A 22,196-nucleotide genomic window follows, 5' to 3' on the forward strand; every position below is an offset into this window, starting at 1 on the left:
TAGCATTAATAAATATTAACTTGGATTTTGAATTAAAAAGCGCTATATACTCATCAACAGCAAACCTGTCCTTCATGTCAAACTGTCCTTTAGTCCCTCAGCTATTTTTTTCCCTCTCCTCTGTCCATCCATTTGATCTGTTCTTCAGTCCTCTCGGCAACATCATAAAAAATGCATGGTCCTCCTCCAGCGGGTGACCTTGTGTTCAGTGTCTGTGGACGACCCCACCAGCGGCTCACTTTTCAGAACCGACGAAGCACCCGTCCCGCTCCCCGTCCCGCTCCCCGTCCCGCTCCCTGTCCCGCTCCCTGTCCCGCTCCCCGTCCCGCGCCCCGTCCTGCTCCCCGTCCCGCGCCGGCTCCGTCCTCCTACCCCCTGGGGGGGAGGGTTTCGTAGGCCTCTTGTGTAGCAGGGGCGGAGCTAGCGGTGGCTCGGTCACGTGACTTGGGGGGGGGGGGGTGTCGACAGGATTAGAGCAGCCCTGTCCACACCTCTCCTTCTTCTGTCTCTTCTCTTTTTCTCACACTCTCCTCATGGATGACATTTATCTGTTCTCGCCCCTCCTCCTCCCTCCCTCCCTCTCCTCTGACTCCCTCCCTCTCCTCTACCTCTCTCCCTCTCTCCCTCTCTCCCCCCCTCCCCTCTCTCTAAATCTGTCACATTCTTTACTCCGAGCCTTTTTTTTCCGAATGACGGACTGCGAGCGTACCTGCCGCTGTACGCAGGCGAGCGCGCTGCTCTGGAAGCCGTGGAGGTTACTGCCGTGGACTTCCTGCGGTAACTCATGGCAGTTGGTTTTGAAAGTCTGTATGAAAACAGAACCGGGAGAAGTGCCAAGGTTTTTGTTTTCTCTCAAACCGTCTCTGACGTTTTCAAACACGGAAACAGTTCCGTTGGGTCAACGGTCGTTTCTACCCCGCAGCCTGGTACTTTTTCTTTTTTTAAATTTTTTTTTTTCAGTTACTGTGCCTCAGTTACTGGAAAAAATAAAACACACACAGTCACTGGTGTTTGTCAGGGCAGGTTCTCTGTCAGAAATCCTGCCACGCCGCTGTCGTGACGCGCAACGCCGAGCGCGATCTGGAGGGAAAAGGCCGCGGGCGTGCCAGCAAACCCAACCGCAGCTCAACGGCTCTCCCAGGAGCGGTCGTCATAGCGCCCACAGCGTCGTCGCGGTAACTGCGTGCCAAAAATCGACTGTGACTGCGGTAAAGCTACACACTGGTCGAGGTGGGTAAATATGTGCCTTATTTAACTCCACGCTGTCACAAAGACTTTTCACTGAGGAACTGGCCAGACAACCAGGGCCCCCAAAAAGTGAGCAATTGAGGTAAAAAGAAAAGAAAACACTCAAACGCTGGCAAGAAGAAAAGCTCCCCAATGGGGTGGAAATCTGGGGGGTGGGGGGGGACTTGGCTGTAGAGAGGGGGTCCACCCTGCGCTGGCCGGCCTGGTGTAAACACAAGGCCTTACGCAGTCGCTCAGTTTCCCTCTGTGCCGGGAGGAGGCCGGCCACCTGCTCCTTTCATTGGACGGCCGGCAGGAAGTGGGCTCTGACTCGGGACATACGCGCAGCGGGCACGCGGCCGCAGAGGGGCCGACCTCGCCGACCCTCCCCGCTGCCCGCCGACCCCCAGCTGACCCCCTGCTGACCCCCAGCTGACCCCCGAGCTGACCTCCACATCGGCCTGTCAGCGTAACCCCCCATCCCCCCCTTATTTATTCTCCCCCATCAGAGTGACCTTACGGGCGCAGGGCAGCTGTAGCCCCCGGTGTGCGACGCTAAAATGTGTCCCCCCCCGCACCCCTCACTCAACATTTATTAGCATTGAGTTGTCTTCTGTACTCGTTTGACGGGGGTAAAGACCTTCGGTGCTCGGGGCAGTTGTGCTGTTATAGCTCCCTGTGTGTGACACTGAAATATGCCCCCCCCCTCCCCGCCCCCTGTTATTGAAGTCCTGTTGTCTTCACTGACTCAGCAGTGGGAATGGCCCAGCTGCTTGACCACAGTGTGCGACGCTGAAATGCTTCCTCCTCCCCCCACATCCCCACCGCAGTGCTTCATGGTCCCACAGCGAGAAGCTGCAGAAGATGTTTTGGGGGGGGGGAATGGAAATGATATCGCTTTACCCAAATGTGTACATTATGGTCCAGCGAAAACGTATCAGGTTAAGGTTATGACGATTATTAAAGAGCTTTGGCACGGTGTGTGGCATATTGGCTTTGCCGTACAAAAACTAAATATTCTGATCGGTTTTTCACTTTTTTCTCCTGTTGCTGAGGGAAGGCTCTTGGCTCAGGATTACCACACACACACACACACAGTCTCGTGTTCCTGATTCTTGTGCAGGGCTGCTGACTGCATCCGAAGCAGCTTGCAGCTTTGCTGTGTGTATGGTGTGAACTTTCAACCCTTACGTTTCATCAGTTTGCTTGATCAGCATCTGAGGCGGTTTTATCTTTTCTCGCGCCGCAGCGGCGCTGAAAGCTCCGCGGCCCGGCGTCGGAGATCAGACCGTTGGCAGCGCAAAGAACGTTTTTTTTTTAGGTTTTTTTTTATGACGTGCTTTCAGACGCCCCCGCCCCCCCTTCCCCCGCCCCCACCATCCCGGCTTTGAAGCGCAGACGCTGCGGTCGGAGCGCAAACTTTTAACCCCCGGGCCGGTCCCGGCGCTCCGCGCTTGGCGACGGCGGCGGTGGCGGCGGGGGCGACGGGGGCGACCGCAGACACGCGCAACATTTTGTAAGAGACGGAAACAAACGGGAGGTGAATGTTCCCCTGGTTATGGGGAACAGTTTGAGGTGTATTTTTGGGGGTGGAGGTGTGGGAGGGGGGGCGGGCGGGCGGGGGGCTGCACTGCGCGGCGCGGCGTGCGCTGACGCACAGGCGACACGCGTGTGCTCCGGGGACCTTTAAGGACACAAACTGTTCAGTGCGGTTGTTCTCTCTCGCTCTCTGTTTCGGTGTCTGTTGTTCTTTTCCGCCCCCTCTCTCTCTCTTCCTTCCTCCCCCTCTCCCTATCTCTGTTTCTGTGTCTCTTGCATTATGTGTTTATTTATCTTCTCAATCTGAATTATATGCATTTTTTTTAGTGCAAATGTGCTTTGTTGGCCGGGGCAGCATTCAGCAGTTTCCCCGGCAGTTCACATAAAACCGGTGTGTATCATTTTAACGGCACGGAATAATGGACTCGCAGAACGTAACACGAAAAGATACAGTGTGAGAAATATCTCCTTCTCCCTCGTTCTTTGTTTCTCCTCTTTCTGCCTCTCTCTCCATCTTATCTTCTCTGCTGCCAGCCCTCCCTCCCTCCCTCCCTCCCTCTCTCTCCCTCACTCTCTCCCTCCCTCCCAACTCTCTCTCCCTCTCTCCCTCCCTCCCTCTCTCCCTGTCACTCCCTCCTGGTCAGAACACGCCGTCCTCTCGACGCCGCTCGTCTCGTTCTCCCGTGAGACCCGGGGACGGCGGGATCTGGCGTGGGGCCCAACGCGGAGTCTTTACGGGGCCCGCGGCGTCCGGCTAATCGATCCGCCGCTCGGCGGGGGGGGGGGAGACGGAAACGGGGTCGGAGCCGCTGTGTTCTGCGGCTGCCCTCTGTCCAAATGTCCGCCGGTGCACTGGTGTCCGAAACCGTCGACGCGAGAAAATGGCCGCCCTGTGGGCGTGTGTGCGTGGGGGGGTGCTCGCTTCAGTAAAGCGGTTTTGGTACCAAATGTGTGAAACTGCCACCGCAGGCCGAAACAGCAGCTGCCGCGCGGAATCATTTACAGGTGATCTCTTAACGTGCCGTTTATCTGTAATTAGGCCTGTCGTTTATTCAGTGCGGGGGGAATATTTCATAATTTATTAAATGATATTTAATAGTCGCAGCGTTCCTGAGGGCTTATGAACCAGACAACGTTTACTTGATCTGAAAGCCTCAAATGTGTTATTTAAAAAATATATATATATATATGGCAGTGTAAAGAACACGTTCGGAAAAAAGGCGGGAAGTTGCTGCGGAAGGTTCCGTGGTGCTGAGCAGGACTTGGCCCCTCCCCCTCTCTTGCGCTCGCGCTCTGTGGTGAGTTAGCCGTTAGCTGCGATGACTCAGAGCGTAGGCCTCCGCTCTGGCAGTGACGAACGATGACATCGCGGCTTCCCGCCCGCTATCTGCCCTCCCCCCCCCGACCGGTATCCGTCAGTCTCGGGACAGCGGTGACTGCGTCAGACGGTCCGGCGCAAGACGGACCGTTTCCCAGGGGGCCGTGCTCCGGGCTGGGAGATGAGGGAGGCGAGTGCTCCCCATATCCCTGAAATTTCTGTGCCCATCACAGAGGTGTGGAGGCCAGGGCCCTACCTTCCCACAATGCAATGCACCTCACAGGCTCTCTTTCTTGCACACACACGCACACACACACACACACACACAGGCAGGACAGGCGCCCCGCCCTCTTCGGCCAGCTGTTTATTTTGGAGTTTATTTTGGTTTGCACTCGGGCCACACCCGTGGGTCAGAGCCGCGTACGCTTACATCATCCAGGCTGTTCCCTCCGGCTGCTCCTGAGCATGTGGGCCACGTGCAGGGGCCCTGTACGCACCCCCCCCACCCCCCCCAAAACACACACACGCTTTCACTCATGCACATGCTCACACACAGACACACACATTCATACGCACACTCACACATGCAAACACACACATTCATACGCACACTCACACATGCAAACACGCACACACACACACACATTCATACACACACTCACACATGCGAACACGCACACACACACACACACACACACACACACTCTCACACACACACACACACATCATACACACACTACCATGCGGACACGCTCACACATCACACACAGCCCACACATTCATACACACACTCTCACACAGCAACCGCACACATCCACACACACCACACACACACACACACACACATACACACTCACACATGCGAACACGCACACACACACACACACACACACACACACTCTCACACATGCGAACACACACACACACACACACTACCATGCCGTGACCTGCCCTTCTCGCATTGCCCCTCCCCTTAGGGTCTCCCCTGGGCACGCATAGGTGCACATGACTAGTGACAGTTGAGCTTGGGGGGTGGGGGTGGGGGTGAGGGGGGGGCTGCAGTCAGACCGGTCCCTGGCCTCTCTGAGGCGGCCTGTGCGTGAGTCGTCAGGCTGGCTGGGCCCGCTCCTCCGGTTCTGGTCCGATCCCTCCGGGCGGGTCCCGGCGATCGAATGCCCGCGGTCCGTTTTCTGTGGTTCCGACCCGGCCAGAGGCGCCCAGCTGGCCTCCGCATTCGAGGGGAACTCCCCCCGGGGAGTCCGAATCCCCCCGGAGAGGTCCAAATCCCCCCGGAGCAATCCGAAACCCCCCCGGAGAGGTCAAATCCCCCCGGAGAGATCCGAAACCCCCCGGAGAGGTCCAAATCCCCCCGGAGAGATCCAAATTCCCCCTCATTACTGTGCTTTTTTCCCCCTGTCTCTCACTCTTAGTCCTGTTTTCTGTTTTTAGTAAATTACACAGCGTTTATGCGTGCGTCTTGTCCTGTTTTCCTTTCTGAGTTGCGGTCTGTCCGTTCTCGTCTCCCTCTCTCTCTCTCCCTCTCTCTTTGCCCTGTTTATGTCTCTGTTTTGGAAACGCTGTGCGGGACGCGCTGTCGGCCGTCTGCATGTGTGTGTGTGTGTGTGTGTGGCCCTTCCCCGGCGAAAAACGAGAGTGAGAGAGAGACAGAGTTTCAGACATGAGCGGCGGCTGAGTCAGAACACAGATGGGGGCGGGGGGGGAGTGGGGGGGCGACGGGGAGGAGGCGGGGTCTCTTCTATTTATTTTTTCCCTGGAAGTTTGGGCGTTAGCCATTAGAAATGATGGTTGCTGACAGACCAGCAGCCGCGGTTGTGTCGCCCTGCTGGCTGCTCCTGGGTTATTCACTGCGCTCGCGCTGCTCTGGCCCCTGGGGCTCCGGCTTGGTGCTCAAACCTTTCAGGCAGCGGTTCATCAGTATCAGTGTGTTATAAAGGGGCGCGGCCTTTGGGGAATTGAGAATCGCTCGTCAGTAGCGAAAACATCCTGAAGCCGTCTCGTGCCTGGTTCCTGAAACCAGGTGGGTTTCAGATTGGTTAGCTTTTGGCCCTATGGACCAATTAGAAGAAGTTCTGATGCAGTGGGTAGGGGCGGGACTTATATGCTAAGCCAATATCTGACCAATGGATCACCAAGGTGCTGCAGTGGTTAGGCTAAGCCTTGTGTTCTTGGTTAAACACCCAATCAACACCCAATCATGGCATCTCTCCTTCACAGTTCACTTAATTTACATTTTCCACCCGCCATGTTTCTCCAGTTGTCATAGCGAATAAGAAACAACCCCTCAGCTGACCGTCCTGCTTAAATGCTGGTGATTGCTGTTTAAGTGCTGCAGTATGATTGGTTGATGCCTGGGCTTGTACCTTACTGACTGCAGAAATGCTGCAGTATGATTGGTTAATTCCTGGGCTTGTAACTTACAGGCTGCAGAAGTGCTGCAGTATGATTGGTTGATGCCTGGGTGTGCAGGTTGCAGGCTGCAGAAGTGCTGCAGTATGATTGGTTGATGCCTGGGCTTGTAACGTACAGGCTGCAGAAGTGCTGCAGTATGATTGGTTGATTCCTGGGCTTGTAACTTGAGGGCTGCAGAAGTGCTGTAGTATGATTGGTTGATGCCTGGGCTTTTAACTTACAGGCTGCGTAAGTGTTGCAGTATGATTGGTTGATGCCTGGGCTTGTAACGTACAGGCTGCGTAAGTCCTGCAGTATGATTGGTTGATTCCTGGGCTTGTAACGTACAGGCTGCAGAAGTGCTTCAGTATGATTGGTTGATGCCTGGGCTTGTAACGTACAGGCTGCAGAAGTCCTGCAGTATGATTGGTTGATTCCTGGGCTTGTAACGTGCAGGCTGCAGATGTGCTGCAGTATGATTGGTTGATTCCTGGCCTTGTAACTTGCAGGCTGCAGAAGTGCTGCAGTATGATTGGTTGATTCCTGGCCTTGTAACTTGCAGGCTGCAGATGTGCTGCAGTATGATTGGTTGATTCCTGGCCTTGTAACGTACAGGCTGCAGAAGTCCTGCAGTATGATTGGTTGATGCCTGGGCTTGTAACTTACAGGCTGCAGTATGATTGGTTGCTTCCTGGCCTTGTAACTCGCAGGCTGCAGGTTCGATTACCAGGTGAGGACACTGCCGTTGTGCATTGTGCTGAACCTGAATCTCAGTCTCATTATATAAGTCTGGCTCCATAAATGGCTGGTATGTAAAAATTCAGAATCTGTGCAGGTTTGTCAGATGCCTGTTATTGTCACGTTCACCTGGGGGGGCAATGGGGGGGGGGGGGGAGAGAAACCCGTGCTACGTGCTGGGGGCCCGGTCGCACTTAACCTTCACCTCAGCGTATGTCAGACACACCACAGAGACGGAGAGAGAGAGAGAGAGAGAGAGAGAGACGCGGCTGAGTTTCGTCTGAAAGCGGTTTGTGGTGAATCGGCAGAATCGCATCGGGGACAGATACTTGACACGCATCGGACATGTGCTCTCGCTCTCTTTCAGTCTCGTGCTCTCCCCCTCTCTCAATTCAATTTCAATTTAAGTTGCTTTATTGGCATGAAATACAAACGTACTTATTGCCAAAGCATACATATATAATGTGTAAAATAATAATATTAAAATAATAATGGTAAATGTAACAATATATACAAATAACAGCATATACAATGACAGCGACAATAAATATGTACAGTGTTTATATGGGGTGGGTGGTCACTCACTGTCCCTCAGGTTATGGCAGGCTGAAATGAACTGTGCCGCAATTGGGGCTGTTGATCCTTCCCCTAAAAGAATTGCACATTTTTCTTCTTTTGATTTGCAATTAAAATAATTTATAATTTGGGATAATTTTTGGAAATATTTTTTTCTAATTTGTGAATATTTTGTGCAAGTAAGGTGGAAGTGCATCTCTGTTTCCACCTCCCCTGTCTTGCAATGACCACATATTCGCTCTTCTTTTGGTACCCATGAGTTTCTGTATCTGCTTATTTCAATTGCAAGCGTGTGGTCACTGAGCCTGTACTTGGTCAGGATCCGTCTCTGCTTTGTATCTCTGACAGAGAAGAGATACTCTACCTGTGTGTATTTTCTATTTAGGGCCCGATAACAATATAGTTTATTTTGGGATTGTGTTTCTTTGTTCCAATGGTCCAGATAGGAGCTTTTGATGTGTTTTATAATTTGGTTGACTCTAATGGGCTGTTGTGAAGCAGTGCTGGTCTGAAGCTGGTTTGCATTAGTATGTGTTAATGTTAGTCTAGAGAGGTTCAGAACCCAGCTGACTGAGGGGATACTCTCCTGGGCTGAGCTCTTGGGTTTGGAGTGCCAAGAATTGTAAGGAGTCTGTTGGACTCATTTTTAGATGTTCAATAAAATTTATTTATCTCTCTCTGTCTTGCTTTCTCTCTCTCTCTCTCTCTCCCTCTGTCTTGCACTCTCTCTCTCTCTCTCTCTCTCTCTCTCTCCCTCTCCCTCTGTCTTGCACTCTCTCTCACACTCTCTCTCTCTCTCTCTCTCTCTCCCTCTGTCTTGCACTCTCTCTCTCTCTCTCTCTCTCTCTCTCTCTCTCTCTTCTCCCCCTCCATTCTCACAGTGAAGCTCAGGCCGCTGCTGAGGTTCGGGTACGGCTCGGCTGCAGTGGTGCATGCTGGGAAGGTCGGCCGGTCGCTGAAACTGAGGGGGAGCGCGGCGAGCGGCAGCTCTGGAGCTTTTCGCGCTGCAGGACGGCTCCCTGGTGTAAATACCTCACCCTCCGGCTGGCGAGCTTAGCTGAAGGTGAGGCTCGGTCGGGTGATAGCAGGGGTGCGGCGGTTCATGTAAAAAAAAAAAAACGGCCCTTTCAGTTTCCTCTCCCGTTTAAATGAGAAATCCAGCGGAACGGTTTGCGCAGGCGAAGTCGCGGTGACTCCAGTTCACAGCTCAAACGCCGGTCAGCCGGTCGGTCAGTTCTTTTTGCAAAATTACGAGAAAATGTGTGAGAGAAACCACGATCATGTCCTGTGACATCGTTTACGTCCGCTGCTTGGGGCTTGTGGATTCAGCGTTAGCAGCGGCGGTGGTGGTGAAAATAACGTCTGCGTGCAAACACTGCTTTGCAAGTGCTCTGTATGCTCATGGGAACACTTTGAGCAAGATGGCCCATTCACACCACCCTGGGGTGTCCCTGACAAGCACAGGGAGGACAGATTTACTGCTACAAAGTGCTGCTTTATCTTGTCAGAGAAAACTTAAGTTGCAACCCGTTCCCTTCATTTTCATACAGTAAAATACCGTGTTTAAATTTCAAAATTCTTTTGAGAATTGACAGTCTTAAATCTGATATTCAAATGAATGAATGTACTTGTTCTTGTCTTGTTTAGATAGTGTGTTGCAGACTGACTTTATACGGCATTTTCTGTTAGCCTATATGTAGGCATTATTTTCTATTTGAAAAGTGGCACTTTTCCTTTTGAAATAAAACCTGTGAAAAACTGTTCTCAAGCTTTCAAATGATTTGATTACATATGATAACCCATTTTTAGCAGCATTTGTTGTCAAATAAATGAAAATTAGTTTGGCACTGACAGTGGTGCTCTTTTCTCTGCTTTACCTAATACATACAGAACTGAGCCAAAAATGTGACTCCGAACTGTGAACTGTGAGTTGTGTGAACCGTTTTTGCACCCCAAGATGCAATGGGAGGGACGGGGGTGAACTCTGACCCGCACTGGTTCAGTTTCGGGGGGGTGTTGACCTCCCTTCGCCTGTGGAACATGTGGTTTGGCCTTCGTCGTAAGAGCGTCTGGCGTGCGTGAGCATCAGACTGCGGAGTTCTCTGAAGAGGAAGTGGCCGGCTTGCTGTGATGTAGAAGTCGGGTAAAAGTCCCGGTCCCAATCACGCTAACCCCTGTTTGCTCTCTGTGCAAAGGATTGTGGGTCTGTGTCTCAGTCGCTATCTGTCTCTGTCTCTTTCACTGTCCTCATCCCTCCTTCCCTCAGCCCTCCATTCTTCAATTTTTAGCCGTATCCCTTCCCCCTGTTCCCCCTTCTGTGGAGAGGAGGAGGAAGCAGGAACCTGCTTTTCAGTTATTTGTTGTGTGCGCGCGCGTGCGTTTATGTGTGGTTGTGTGTTTCTGCGTGTCTGTGTGCGTGTGTGTGTGTGTGGTTGGTGTGTTGCGTGGTGCCTCAAGTGCGTGTGCTGTTGTGCGTGTGTTTCTGCGTGCCAGCGTGTTTTGTGTGTGTGTGTGTGTGTGTGTCTGTGTGCTCAAGTGCGCGCATGTGCTTGTTTGTGCATGTGTGTGTGTGTGTGTGTGTGTGTGCTCAAGTGCGCGCATGTGCTTGTTTGTGTGTGTGTGTGTGTGTGTGTCTGCGTGCTCAAGTGCGCGCATATGCTTGTTTGTGTGTGTGGTCGTATGGTTGTGTGCCTTGTTGTGCTTACCTCCCTGCTTGTAGGATTCTTTGTGGGACTCTTTGTGCTGACGTTGTGGTTGTCTCAGTGCCTTGAATTTTACCTCCTATTTCGATCGGAACGATATGACATCCTACAGAGGAGTTCAGTATTTATTTAAGCGTTTGGCTGATGTGGGGGTGGGTGGGGGCGTTAAAGGGCTGTTTTGTTGGACTGCCTAATGATTATTCAGCTCTATGACTGCGTGTTTAAATAATATGCTGAGTGACCCAAACCGACTGTGTTATCCATTCCTGTTTCACAATGAGGGCTTTGAGGCGAACCATTTTCATTGCTTCTGCGTTGCTAGTGTGTCCTCAGATGTCCTCAAATTTATGTCCCCAAAATGTCACGCACTTAAATTTCCAATTCAAGTCACATTTTATTCGGGTCACTGTTGAGCGTTTTCGCGGCGTGCTAACCTTACGGCTGTTTGAGCATCGGTTGTTGGGGGGCGCTGTTGACCTCACGGTGGGTGCTGCTGTGTGAACGTGGCTCGTGTACAACAGGGTTGGGGGGGGTGGGTGGGAGGGGGGAGGGGGCGCATGGATTAAAGGGCGAATTCCACAGACCGTAACTGAGGTTAATTGTGTAGAATTAGCTTTACCTACAGAAGGCCCCATCTGAGTCATGGCTGCCTGCTTTTCACTGTATTAAAAAAAAAAAAAAAAAAAAAATTTTAATTGGTTTATTTTTTCCAGGACAATGGACACCAATCAACAGTCACACTGTAAATGAGCCAGAGTTAGCCCGAAAGGCTAGTTTTCGTCTGCTCTCCCTGGCCGGACGTTTAAAAGGCAGCCTAAAAGTTCAAATAAAATAGAATTAAAATGCATGTGTTATAAAGATAAAAAAAATAAATGACTCAAGAGAGACAATAAAACATGAAAGAACAGATTAGCACACAATGGCATGTAGACAAAACAAATGCACATATAAGCATAGCGTACATAGGACACTAAAGCAGAGAGGACACAATAATAATTTTGCCTGGGAGTCTGTGGGCACATTATCCCTGGATAATGAGTAGGCAGGAGAATTTATTTAATATTCACTGAAGCTTTTGAGATAAATAATCTCCTGTTTTTAAGGGAGGCCCGGGTGAGAGGCTCCACAAAATAAATAAATACTTGTTCGTCTCAAAGAGGAGCCCAGCTGACAGTTACAGCCTGATTAAAGCAGTTAATTAAAGCAGTGTAAGTGCATTCCCACACGTCTCCTGCAACAGAGCTGCTGCCCGATTTGGGGAACTTCTATTCAGAGACGAGAGGAGTTAAAAAAAAAAAAAAAAATTTTTAACGGTGCGGGAGCCCGCCGTGATTCGCGACTCTCGGGCACGGAATGCCGCAGCCTTTACTCGAGCGCGCCCGGTGCCCGCGGTGCCCGCCCCGCCCCGCCCCACCCCACCACCCCGCCTCTGAGCCCACGGGAGCGCTCGGGGGGTGGCGGGGGGGTGTTGCAGGAATTCGGCTGGGGCGGAGAGAGAGAACTCGGAACTCTGAGGGCCCCTCCACCGTAATTCGGCACACAGCAGAGAAACCCCCCACCCTAGGCCTTGTCTCTCTTTACACAGAGGGCGTGGGGCGGGGCATGGCAGGGGGGGGGAGGGGGGCAGGGCAGGGGAGGGGAAGGGGGTCTCTCTCCCAGCAGACTGCTACCAGCCCTGAAATCCACGCCAGTTTTGGCACCGTCAGTATTGTGACTTTTTTTTTTCCCCTCTCTCTCATGTTCTATCGCTCCCAGCCAATGGGCTGAACTCGTAAGAACAAGACCGCTTTTGTGTTCTTCGCTCCCCCCTCCCTCGGTGCCTCCGGGAGGGGTAGGGTGGGGGGGGGGGGGTGTACGGCCCTCAGCAGGCTGCTGTGAGACCCCTGGGGGGCAGTTGAGGGCCCATTAGGTGGTGTAGTTTTAAGTACCCTGTTTGGGGGAGGGATGAAGGTTCCCCCCCTGGTGGGCCATGAGGAGGCACTGGCAGGGGAGCCCCAGTACACGGGGTGCTGCAGGCTCCCCGCAAAAGAGTTTTAAAGATGTTGTGAAGAAGTCAGTTACTGCAGCCTGGGCTTGAGAAGGGAATGTGAGTGGGATGAGTTTGCTGAACCCCCACCACACACACACACACACACACATACACCTGCCCGCACTCACACACACACACACACACATACACCTGCCCGCACTCACACACACACACACACACACTCTCACACGCACACACACTGGCCCACAAAGACACGCACACACACACACACACCTGCCCGCACTCACACACACACATTCACACCACACACACACACACACACATATATGCCTACACAAACACGCATGCACACACACAGACACGCACACAGGCACACCTGCCCGCACTCACACACACGCACACACACACACACACACACACCTGCCCGCACTCACACACACACATTCACACACACTCACCACACAATCACAAAACACACACACACACACACACCGCACACACACCGCGTGCACACACACACACTCACACACACTATACACACGCACACACACACACACACACACACACACACACACACACACACACACACACCTGCCCGCACTCACACACACACATCACACAACACACACCACACACAACATTCACACACCACACACACACACACACACACACACGCACACACACACACCACACACGCACACACACACACACACACACACCATCCCCCAGCGCAGCCAGGGGAAATCGGATTTCCAGCTCCGCCCCAGGAAGAGCAGGGCGGACTGGGGGAGCGGGAGCGGGGTCTCCTCCCTGGAACGCTGAGCTCTTCCGGGCCTGCAGCGCGTGTATTCCCGGCAGAGTCACGTCTCTCAGACGTCTTAATGATGTGTGTTTTTCCGCCTCCTCCTAATGTTCATTAAATGTGGCCGATAGGCGAGGGGAGGGCATTCCGGCTGGCTGTTTGTCTAACCAAACTGAGAGGTGGCGAGGGATAACTGGAGTGTGTGTGTGTGTGTGTGTGTGTGTGTGCGTGCGTGTGTGTGTGTGTGAGTACATGTGCATTTGTATGGTATGCATTTTGTGTGTGCATGCACCTGTGTGTGTGTGTGTGTGTGTGTGTATGTCCGTGTGTGTGTGTATGCACATGTATATCTGTGTCTGTGCGTGTGTGTATGTGTGTGCATGCTTGAGTGTGTGTATGTATATGTGTGTGTGAGTGTACGTACAGTGGGTACATGTTTGAGTGTGTATGTATACGTGGGTACGTGTATGTGTGTGTATAGTGGGTACATGTGTATGTGTGTATAGTGGGTACATGTGTGAGTGTGTGTATAGTGGGTACATGTGTAAGTGTGTGTATAGTGGGTACGTGTGTGTGTGTGTGAGTGTATATGTGTACATGGGTACGTGAGTGTGTGTGTATAGTGGGTATGTGGGTATGTGTGTGAGTGTGTATGTATAGCGGGTATGTGTGTGAGTGTGTATAGCGGGTACGTGTGTGTATGTGTGTATAGCGGGTACGTGTGTGTGTATGTATAGCGGGTACGTGTGTATGTGTGTATGTGTATAGCGGGTACGTGTGTGAGTGTGTGTATGTATAGCGGGTACGTGTGTGAGTGTGTGTATGTATAGCGGGTACGTGTGTGAGTGTGTGTATGTATAGCGGGTACGTGTGTGAGTGTGTATAGCGGGTACGTGTGTGAGTGTGTATAGCGGGTGAGTGTGTATAGCGGGTACGTGTGTGTATGTATAGCGGGTACGTGTGTAAGTGTGTATGTATAGCGGGTATGTGTGTTAGTGTGTGTATGTGTGTATGTATAGCGGGTACGTGTGTTAGTGTGTGTATGTGTGTATGTATAGCGGGTACGTGTGTTAGTGTGTGTATGTGTGTATGTATAGCGGGTACGTGTGTTAGTGTGTGTATGTATAGCGGGTACGTGTGTTAGTGTGTGTATGTGTGTATGTATAGCGGGTACGTGTGTTAGTGTGTGTATGTGTGTATAGCGGGTACGTGTGTTAGTGTGTGTATGTGTGTATGTATAGCGGGTACGTGTGTTAGTGTGTGTATGTGTGTATGTATAGCGGGTACGTGTGTGTATGTATAGCGGGTATGTGTGTGTGTGTGTATAGTGGGTACGTGTGTAAGTGTGTATGTATAGCGGGTACGTGTGTGTGTGTGTATAGTGGGTACGTGTGTAAGTGTGTATGTATAGCGGGTACGTGTGTGTATGTATAGCGGGTACGTGTGTGTATGTATAGCGGGTACGTGTGTGTATGTATAGCGGGTACGTGTGTGTATGTATAGCAGGTACGTGTGTAAGTGTGTGTATAGCGGGTACGTGTGTAGTGTTATAGCGTGGTACGTGTGTGTTGTATAGCGGGTACGTGTGTGTATGTATAGCGGGTAGGGTGTGTGTTGTAGGTATAGCGGGTACGTGTGTGTAGTGTTGAGTGTGTATGTTGAGGTATAGTGGGTGTTTTGTGTATGTGTATAGCGGGTACGTGTGTATGAGTGTGTTAGTGTGTAAGTGTGTATGTATAGTGGGTACATGTGTAAGTGTGTATGTATAGTGGGTACGTGTGTTAGTGTGTAAGTGTGTATGTATAGCGGGTACATGTATGTGAGTGTGTATAGCGGGTACATGTGTTAGTGTGTATGTGTGTATAGCGGGTACATGTGTTAGTGTGTAAGTGTGTGTATAGCGGGTACATGTGTTAGTGTGTAAGTGTGTGTATAGCGGGTACATGTGTTAGTGTGTATGTGTGTGTGTATAGCGGGTACGTGTGTGTGTATAGTGGGTACGTGTGTGTGTGTATAGCGGGTACTGTGTGTGTGTATAGCGGGTACATGTGTGAGTGTGTGTATAGCGGGTACGTGCTGTTTCATGCTCTCTGCAGGAGAGACTAATCGCACTGAGGCAGGCCCGTGCTGCAGCCTGGGAGAATTAGTGCACAGCCGGGCAGTAAATATGGCTGATGAATTCCCCTGCAGCTCCCCCTGCTCTGGAGCAGAGCTGCACGATTAGGCATGGGGAGGCAGGGCCTGGCCTGATTAGATGATTCATTTCCTCGGGGGGGAGATTTGAGCGGTTGTGGTGGTGGAGGGGGGGGGGTAGAATATGTAAAAATGCCCCCATGGTAATCCTTGTATTGTTTACTCCAGAACAACGTGCGGATAACGTGGTTCAGTCACACTTCCTGTGCAAGTCTTATCGTTCCTCTTTCTCCTTCCTCCTCTGTTTGGAGTCACTGTTTTTCTCACTCTCCCTCTTTCTCTCTCTCTCTCTCTCATTCTTATTATTGTTCAGGCTCACTCTCTCCCTCTCCCCCTGTCTCTCTGTCTATTCTCTCTTTTATTTATCTTTTTTTTTTTTTTTTTTTTGCTGGACGGGCCTGAAAAGAGTTGGGGGAAAAAAATAGTGCCTTTTCTGGAGACTTTGACCTCCGTGACCCAGGTGGAACACGCCAGAGGCGTCTCCGTGGTGACGTTCAGGCGGAGACGGGGCATCCTGCCCCAGCTGCGGCGGTGACCGGCGCTAATTTGCGTCCGTTCTTCTGCGCTCCTCCGTTTCGCACGTCTCACCTGCAGCCCGCAGAGAACCCCGGACTCTGTCCTTGCGAGCGCGCCGCGCTTCCGTCTGACTGCAGAACCGAGACGACTGTGCAGTAGCTCGTCGGTGTCCCGGTCGCTCGGGAGCTCGTACCCGCTCGATCCGCTGTGCCTTAACCCGCAACCCCCCTCTCCCGGAACGCGAACACTGCGCTGTCGTCCTCTTCCTCGTGAACGTGTTAGCGGGTCGGGTGTTAACAGCCCGGCCGTGTTTCTGAGCGTTGGAGCCGCCGGGTCTGGGGGGGCGCTCCCATACACACACAGTCCTGGGGGGGGCTGAGGAGCTCATGGGTTTTGGGGATGGGGGGGGGGCTGAGGAGCTCATGGGTTTTGGGATGGGGGGTGGGGCTGAGGAGCTCATGGGTTTTGGGATGGGGGTGGGGGGCTGAGGAGCTCATGGGTTTTGGGATGGGGGGGGCTGAGGAGCTCATGGGTTTGGGATGGGGCGGGGGCTGAGGAGCTCATGGGTTTTGGGATGGGGGGGCTGAGGAGCTCATGGGTTTGGGATGGGCGGGGGCTGAGGAGCTCATGGGTTTGGGATGGGGGGGGGCTGAGGAGCCATGGGTTTGGGGATGGGGGGCTGAGGAGCTCTGGGTTGGGGTGGGGGGCTGAGGAGCTCATGGGTTTGGGGATGGGGGTGGGGGGCTGAGGAGCTCATGGGTTTGGGGATGGGGGTGGGGGCTGAGGAGCTCATGGGTTTGGGGATGGGGGGGGCTGAGCTCATGGGTTTGGGGATGGGGGTGGGGGGCTGAGGAGCTCATGGGTTTGGGGATGGGGGTGGGGCTGAGGGCTCATGGGTTTTGGGATGGGGGGGGGGGCTGAGGAGCTCAGTGGGTTTGGGATGGGGGTGGGGGCTGAGGAGCTCATGGGTTTGGGGATGGGGGGTGGGGGCTGAGGAGCTCATGGGTTTGGGGATGGGGGGGTGGGGGTGGCTGAGGAGCTCATGGGTTTGGGGATGGGGGGGGGGGCTGAGGAGCTCATGGGTTTTGGGATGGGGGGGCTGAGGAGCTCATGGGTTTTGGGATGGGGGGGGCTGAGGAGCTCATGGGTTTTGGGATGGGGGGGGCTGAGGAGCTCATGGGTTTGGGGGATTTGCTCTTTCGGGCAGGGACAGCAGAGCGCGCTGAAGAGGCTTTGTGCTGCTCTGGGAGGCGGCTGCTTTGCTGCGTGAGCCGCGCGGATCGGCCGCTAAGCTGGGCTCTCTGGGGCTTCACAGCTCGGATTACGATGAAGCGATGATGCCGCCTTCGGCTCGTACGTCCGCCCCCCCCCGACACCCCCATCTTCACAACCTCCTCTTCTCGCACGGCCCATCAATCCCAGAATGCTCACCGCTGCCAGTTACAAGCGCCGAGCCCTCTCCAGTGGAGGACTGCGTCAATCCCACAGTTCCTTGCGCCGGCCCGTGGCCTTGTTCTTTTACGATGCCGGTTTTTTTTTTGGCTCTGTGGTTGATGATGTTATCCCGAACGGAAAGCTGAAGCTATCCCGAACGGAAAAATCTTAATAAACTGGCGTATCCATCACAGGCTTTTTTACTGGAGGGATCCTGGCTAACGGCTAAATGGGTTCCGTGTGATTGACAGCTCCCAGGGGATTCGAACCCAGCAGCCAGCTTGTGTCTGTGACTCCGCCCTGCTGCTTGCGGCGGGTGCGTCCAGTAGGGTCTGGAGCAGTGTGTGAGTTCGGCGTTCCCCTCTGCCCCTCCCATGGTCCCTTGGCCCACCCCTCACCCGGCCTTAGCCTGGTCGGCGGGGGGGGAGGGGGGGGGGGGCGTACGGAATGTGCTGGCACCACGTTTTGGGCTCTCCTTTCGGGCTGCGGACGGCGGTTTCGTGGTTCCCTTGTCGTAAAGGCCCAACCCCGGTGCGATAGGAACATAAAAGCGGGGGCGGGTTTTTTGGCAGGCGGGGGGGGGGTTGCGGTGTGAGGAGGATGCTGGGATACGCATCAGAACGGAGACGGCGTTCACCGCAGCTCGTGAGACGGGGATTTAACCGTGACGGCGGTTAGGACAGGCAGGAAAGGGCCTGCTTATACAGGCCTTCTGCATCAGAACTGTGTGTGTGTGTGTGTGTGTGTGTGTGTGTGTATGCATGTATTTGTGTATGTGTGTGTGTGTGTGTGTGTATGCAGGTATTTGTGTATGTGTGTGTGTGTGTGTATGCGGGTATTTGTGTATGTGTGTGTGTGTGTGTACGTGTGTGCATGTGCATGCGTGCAAGCGTGTGGGGTTGTGTGTGTGTGTGTCTGTGTGTGTGCAAATGCGTGCATGAATTATTGTGCAAGTGCATGCGTGTGACTAATAATAATAGTAATAATAATAATAATAAACTATATCAGATTTCTGCCAGTCACCTGAAAAACGTTTCCTGAATATCGGTTCCTGAGTGTGGAACCGATGTTTTGTCTGCAAAATAAACCGCTTTTCTTTTATTCATCGTTCCTGAACAGACGGAACAGATTACCGTTTATTCCTAAACAAACCGGTAGCCACAGGGAGATTCCTGTACAAAAAAAAGTAAATAATCATAATCATATTCCACCAAGAAGGACGGTTTTCCACAAACACGATGATATGGACCAGCTTAATACATCGTGTTGTGAATTTATCTAGCGCAAAGGAGACATTACTCACTGCCTACTTACTCTCCAGAAAATGAAAGGGAAGGAAAACCATCTGTGCGTTTACGCTTTAGTTGGATACACGTGTAGAGGCTCTCGGGCAGTGAAAATGACCTTTCCTTCCCTTCCTCTGTTTTTTCCCCCCGACAGGAAGCTGTAAGCGGACGCCTCGCACCATGGCCTGCTGATAGCGTCACTTCCTGTCGCTTCCTGGTTCCCTCGCCCCCCTAAACGGAAGCATCGGCGCGGCGATGAACCACACCCCCAGCCCCCACATGACCGAGGCGGCCAAGTCGGGGGGGGCCCTCCTGCCGGACCTGCGCATGGGTCCCGACAGGATGCGGTCCCCGGACAGCATGACCAACACGCCCAGCCCGCCCGGCGGGGACACGCCCAACTCCAGCCCGCCGCTGCTGCTGTCGCCGGGCTGCGGCGTGGGCGGCGTCCTCGGGCTGGGGGCGGGGCTGGAGGGCGGGGACTGGGAGAGCCGGGAGGAGCTGCGCCTGCGGGAGCTGGAGGAGGCGCGGGCGCGGGCGGCGCAGATGGAGAAGACCATGCGCTGGTGGTCCGACTGCACCGCCAACTGGCGGGAGAAGTGGAGCAAGGTGCGGGCGGAGCGCAACCGGGCGCGGGACGAGGTGCGGCAGCTGCGCCAGCGCCTGGACGCCCTCACCAAGGAGCTGACGGGCGCGCGGCGGGAGCGCCAGGAGCTGGCCGCCGAAAACGAGCAGCTGCGTCTCCGCGCCGACCGCCCCGCCCCCGCACCCTCTTCCTCCTCCTCCTCATCCTCCGCCACCGCCGCCGCCGTCGCCGCCACGCCGCAGCCCCTGGAGAGCAAGCTGCCCGGCGAGCAGGAGAGGCCGGGGGACGGGCCCGGGTCGCCCGAACAGGAGCCCGTGCGGGACGTCAGCACGGAGAGGCCCGACCGGAACAAGGTGGGGTGGAGCCCCGAATCACAGCGTTCATTCCCTGTTCATTTTCTTTGATCCTCCCCATTTTGAAATACCCTATCAGAACGTTTCTCCATCTGCCGTATCTCATTAGGGTGAGCGTGATTTAAAGCAAGGCTTCCCAACACTTTTCCTGGGGGTCAGCTGACCTGTAGGTTTTCGTTCCAGCCGTAACAAAGCGCACCTCGTTTAGAGGCTGGAGATGTCATCTCATCGAGCTGCTCGTTAGTAGAGTCAGGTGTGCCGAATTAGGGCTGAGAGGTAAACTCACAGGATGGTAGATCTCCAGGAACAGGGATTGGGTAGTCCTGCTTTAACGCGCGAGTCCTAAAGCTCCTTACGTGCTCTGTGATTGGTGGAGGCTCCTCTCCGGGTTTCAGTGTGAAAACCGATGACCAAAAGTGTCCAATCCAGTGCTTTATGATGCCTGACCCTGGTGACTGTGAAGCAGAATTGTAACGAGCTGTAGTTTTACTCTGTGGTTTTATTGTGGCCCCGCTCACAGGTTAAATGTAATTATTATTAATTATGTTTAATGTATCTTCTGGCAGCATTCAGTGGCAGAGGTCCAAGTCCCTGAAGCTCCACTGTTGAGTGACCTTGGCAAAATGGCTGCTCCTTTCCTTTTATACATGAGCAGAATACAGCCTCTCATATTTCCCAGTTTTTGCCATCACTGGCTCTCTCATTGTTTCAAAGTCCGCACATGAAAGTGAAAAGATGAAAAACTACGGTGCTGACAAGTCTGCTCGACTTTTTTTTTAACATTTAATTTTAATTGAAACCATGGTAACCCCTATGGGATGTGTGTGTGGGTTGGGCTTTGAGCACATTTACAGTGATTTACACTTAAATCTGACAGGGGAACGTTCAGTAAATCAGAGAGGGGCTGGGACTGGGCTGCAGTAGCCGTTCTGCACGCGTGCAGTTTGTTCCTGTGCAGCGCTCCTCCCTCTGGTCTCACCTGGGACGTCCCGGCCTGGGACAGGGCAGCGCTGACGGGACGCTCTTCGGCTCCAATAATAGAAGCGCTCGGAGGTGCGGGGGCCGTACCCCAGGGGCCCCCGCGGTATCGCAGCCAGGCGTGAGCCCCTAAATTAACTTCCCTTCTCCACAGCGTCCTAGTCCTGTCACAAAAACCCGTGCAAGGCATTTGTTTTATTTACCTTGGGTAATATCTTATTTCCCTCCTCCCGCGCACGCAGCAGAGAAGTTAGCCGCCACAGCACAGACCACTGAAGGAATATACTTCCCTGGGAACTGGGGCGCGCCGTGCGACAGAGTTATTAAGCCGGGGGGGGGGCGTGTCGGAGATTAGGGGACGCCGCGGAGACGTTTATGTAGGGTTTATTTACGGCCTCTTAATCTGCGCGCGTCCCGTCGCATAAATACGAGGCCCTGTCAGAAACAAACAGCGCTGTCAGGCCCGGGAGCGGGGAATGGAGGGAAGCGGAGGGCTGGTAGCGGTAGAGATAGCGGAGTCCTTTTTCCCTCCCTCTGAAAGCAGGGTTTCTCACGGGGCGGTTCGCTGCTCGAACGCGAGCGATTCTGAGTGGGGGGAAGTCCCCTTAAGCGCTCGCATTTTCAGCAGCAGGAGAACGAGGGCCTGGAGCGGCTCGATTTCCTGTTTGCAGAAAAAAAGACGTCCGACGATAGTCAGCGAGCACGAGGGCCTTTCTGCCGAAGTGCGGCCTTGTTATCGAACGCACCTGGAACGCACCTGGAACGCACCTGGAACGCACCTGGAACACACCTGGAACACACCTGGCTTATTTCGCACGCAATTTCTGCCTTTTACTCTTTGAAATGTGCAAAAAAAAAAAGTGACCTTCGCTCATTTCCTCAAAGTAAGACAACTCATCCATCAAGGAAAGTGTGGATAGCTCTCAACTAAACTGTTGCAAGAGCTTTCCTTTTCCGGTACAGTTTGTCTAAAGCTGTGGAAACTCCTTGAAAAGTCCATGAATTTTAGGAGAGACCTCGTTAAAAGAGACATAACATTCGCCCCCTCCAGTAGACCCATTCAGCTGCTCCCTGCGATTTGTCAGAGTGTTTTAATTGCGCCTCCTGTGCAAGGTAAAAATTCACAGCCCAGAAATGGTTTCAGAATTCCTAAGTGGCTGCAGATTTAATGCCTGCACACGCTGGAATGGGACAAGCTCTGTGCTGGGACTTCTCTGGGAGCGAGCGACAGCCGGGAAGCCTGTTGTGGAAGGAGTGGGATAAAGTGCACTGCGTTTAGATTGAATCTGTCCCTCTGTTTTGGAGGGTGTAGACGTGGGGGGGGGAGGGGGAGGGGAGTGTTCCTGTAATGCCGAAGGGCTTCTGTCTCTCTAGCAGAGCGGCTTTGTGGTGTTGGGTGACGAAGTGTCTGCTTCGCGTGGTTAAAGCTTTCGGTTCCATATCCTCACGGTGGGGTTTGCTTACGGTCATGTGACCATGTCTGAGGGAGCAGAACATACCTGGTGGAGGACTGCTGACTGTGTGGAGTCTCTCTCCCTCTCTCTTTCTC

General features: G+C 53.3%; 1 protein-coding gene across 2 annotated transcripts in view; it reads left to right on the plus strand.

Moving 5' to 3' along the window:
• Positions 1-22,196, plus strand: part of ccdc102a (coiled-coil domain containing 102A) — an 83,745-nt gene that overhangs the window by 21,589 nt on the left and 39,960 nt on the right. The window contains exons 2-3 of one of the 2 annotated variants that reach the window (XM_064337319.1): positions 8,689-8,870; positions 18,885-19,669. In XM_064337319.1, coding sequence (XP_064193389.1) covers positions 18,986-19,669 — 684 coding nt within the window. In that variant the 5' untranslated portion in view covers positions 8,689-8,870; positions 18,885-18,985. The remainder of the gene's footprint in view (positions 1-8,688; positions 8,871-18,884; positions 19,670-22,196) is intronic. The other variant, XM_064337320.1, reaches the window with a different exon arrangement.

Source organism: Anguilla rostrata, chromosome 5 (genome assembly GCF_018555375.3).
Source record: "Anguilla rostrata isolate EN2019 chromosome 5, ASM1855537v3, whole genome shotgun sequence".
In the NCBI taxonomy this organism is placed as follows: Eukaryota; Metazoa; Chordata; class Actinopteri; order Anguilliformes; family Anguillidae; genus Anguilla; species Anguilla rostrata.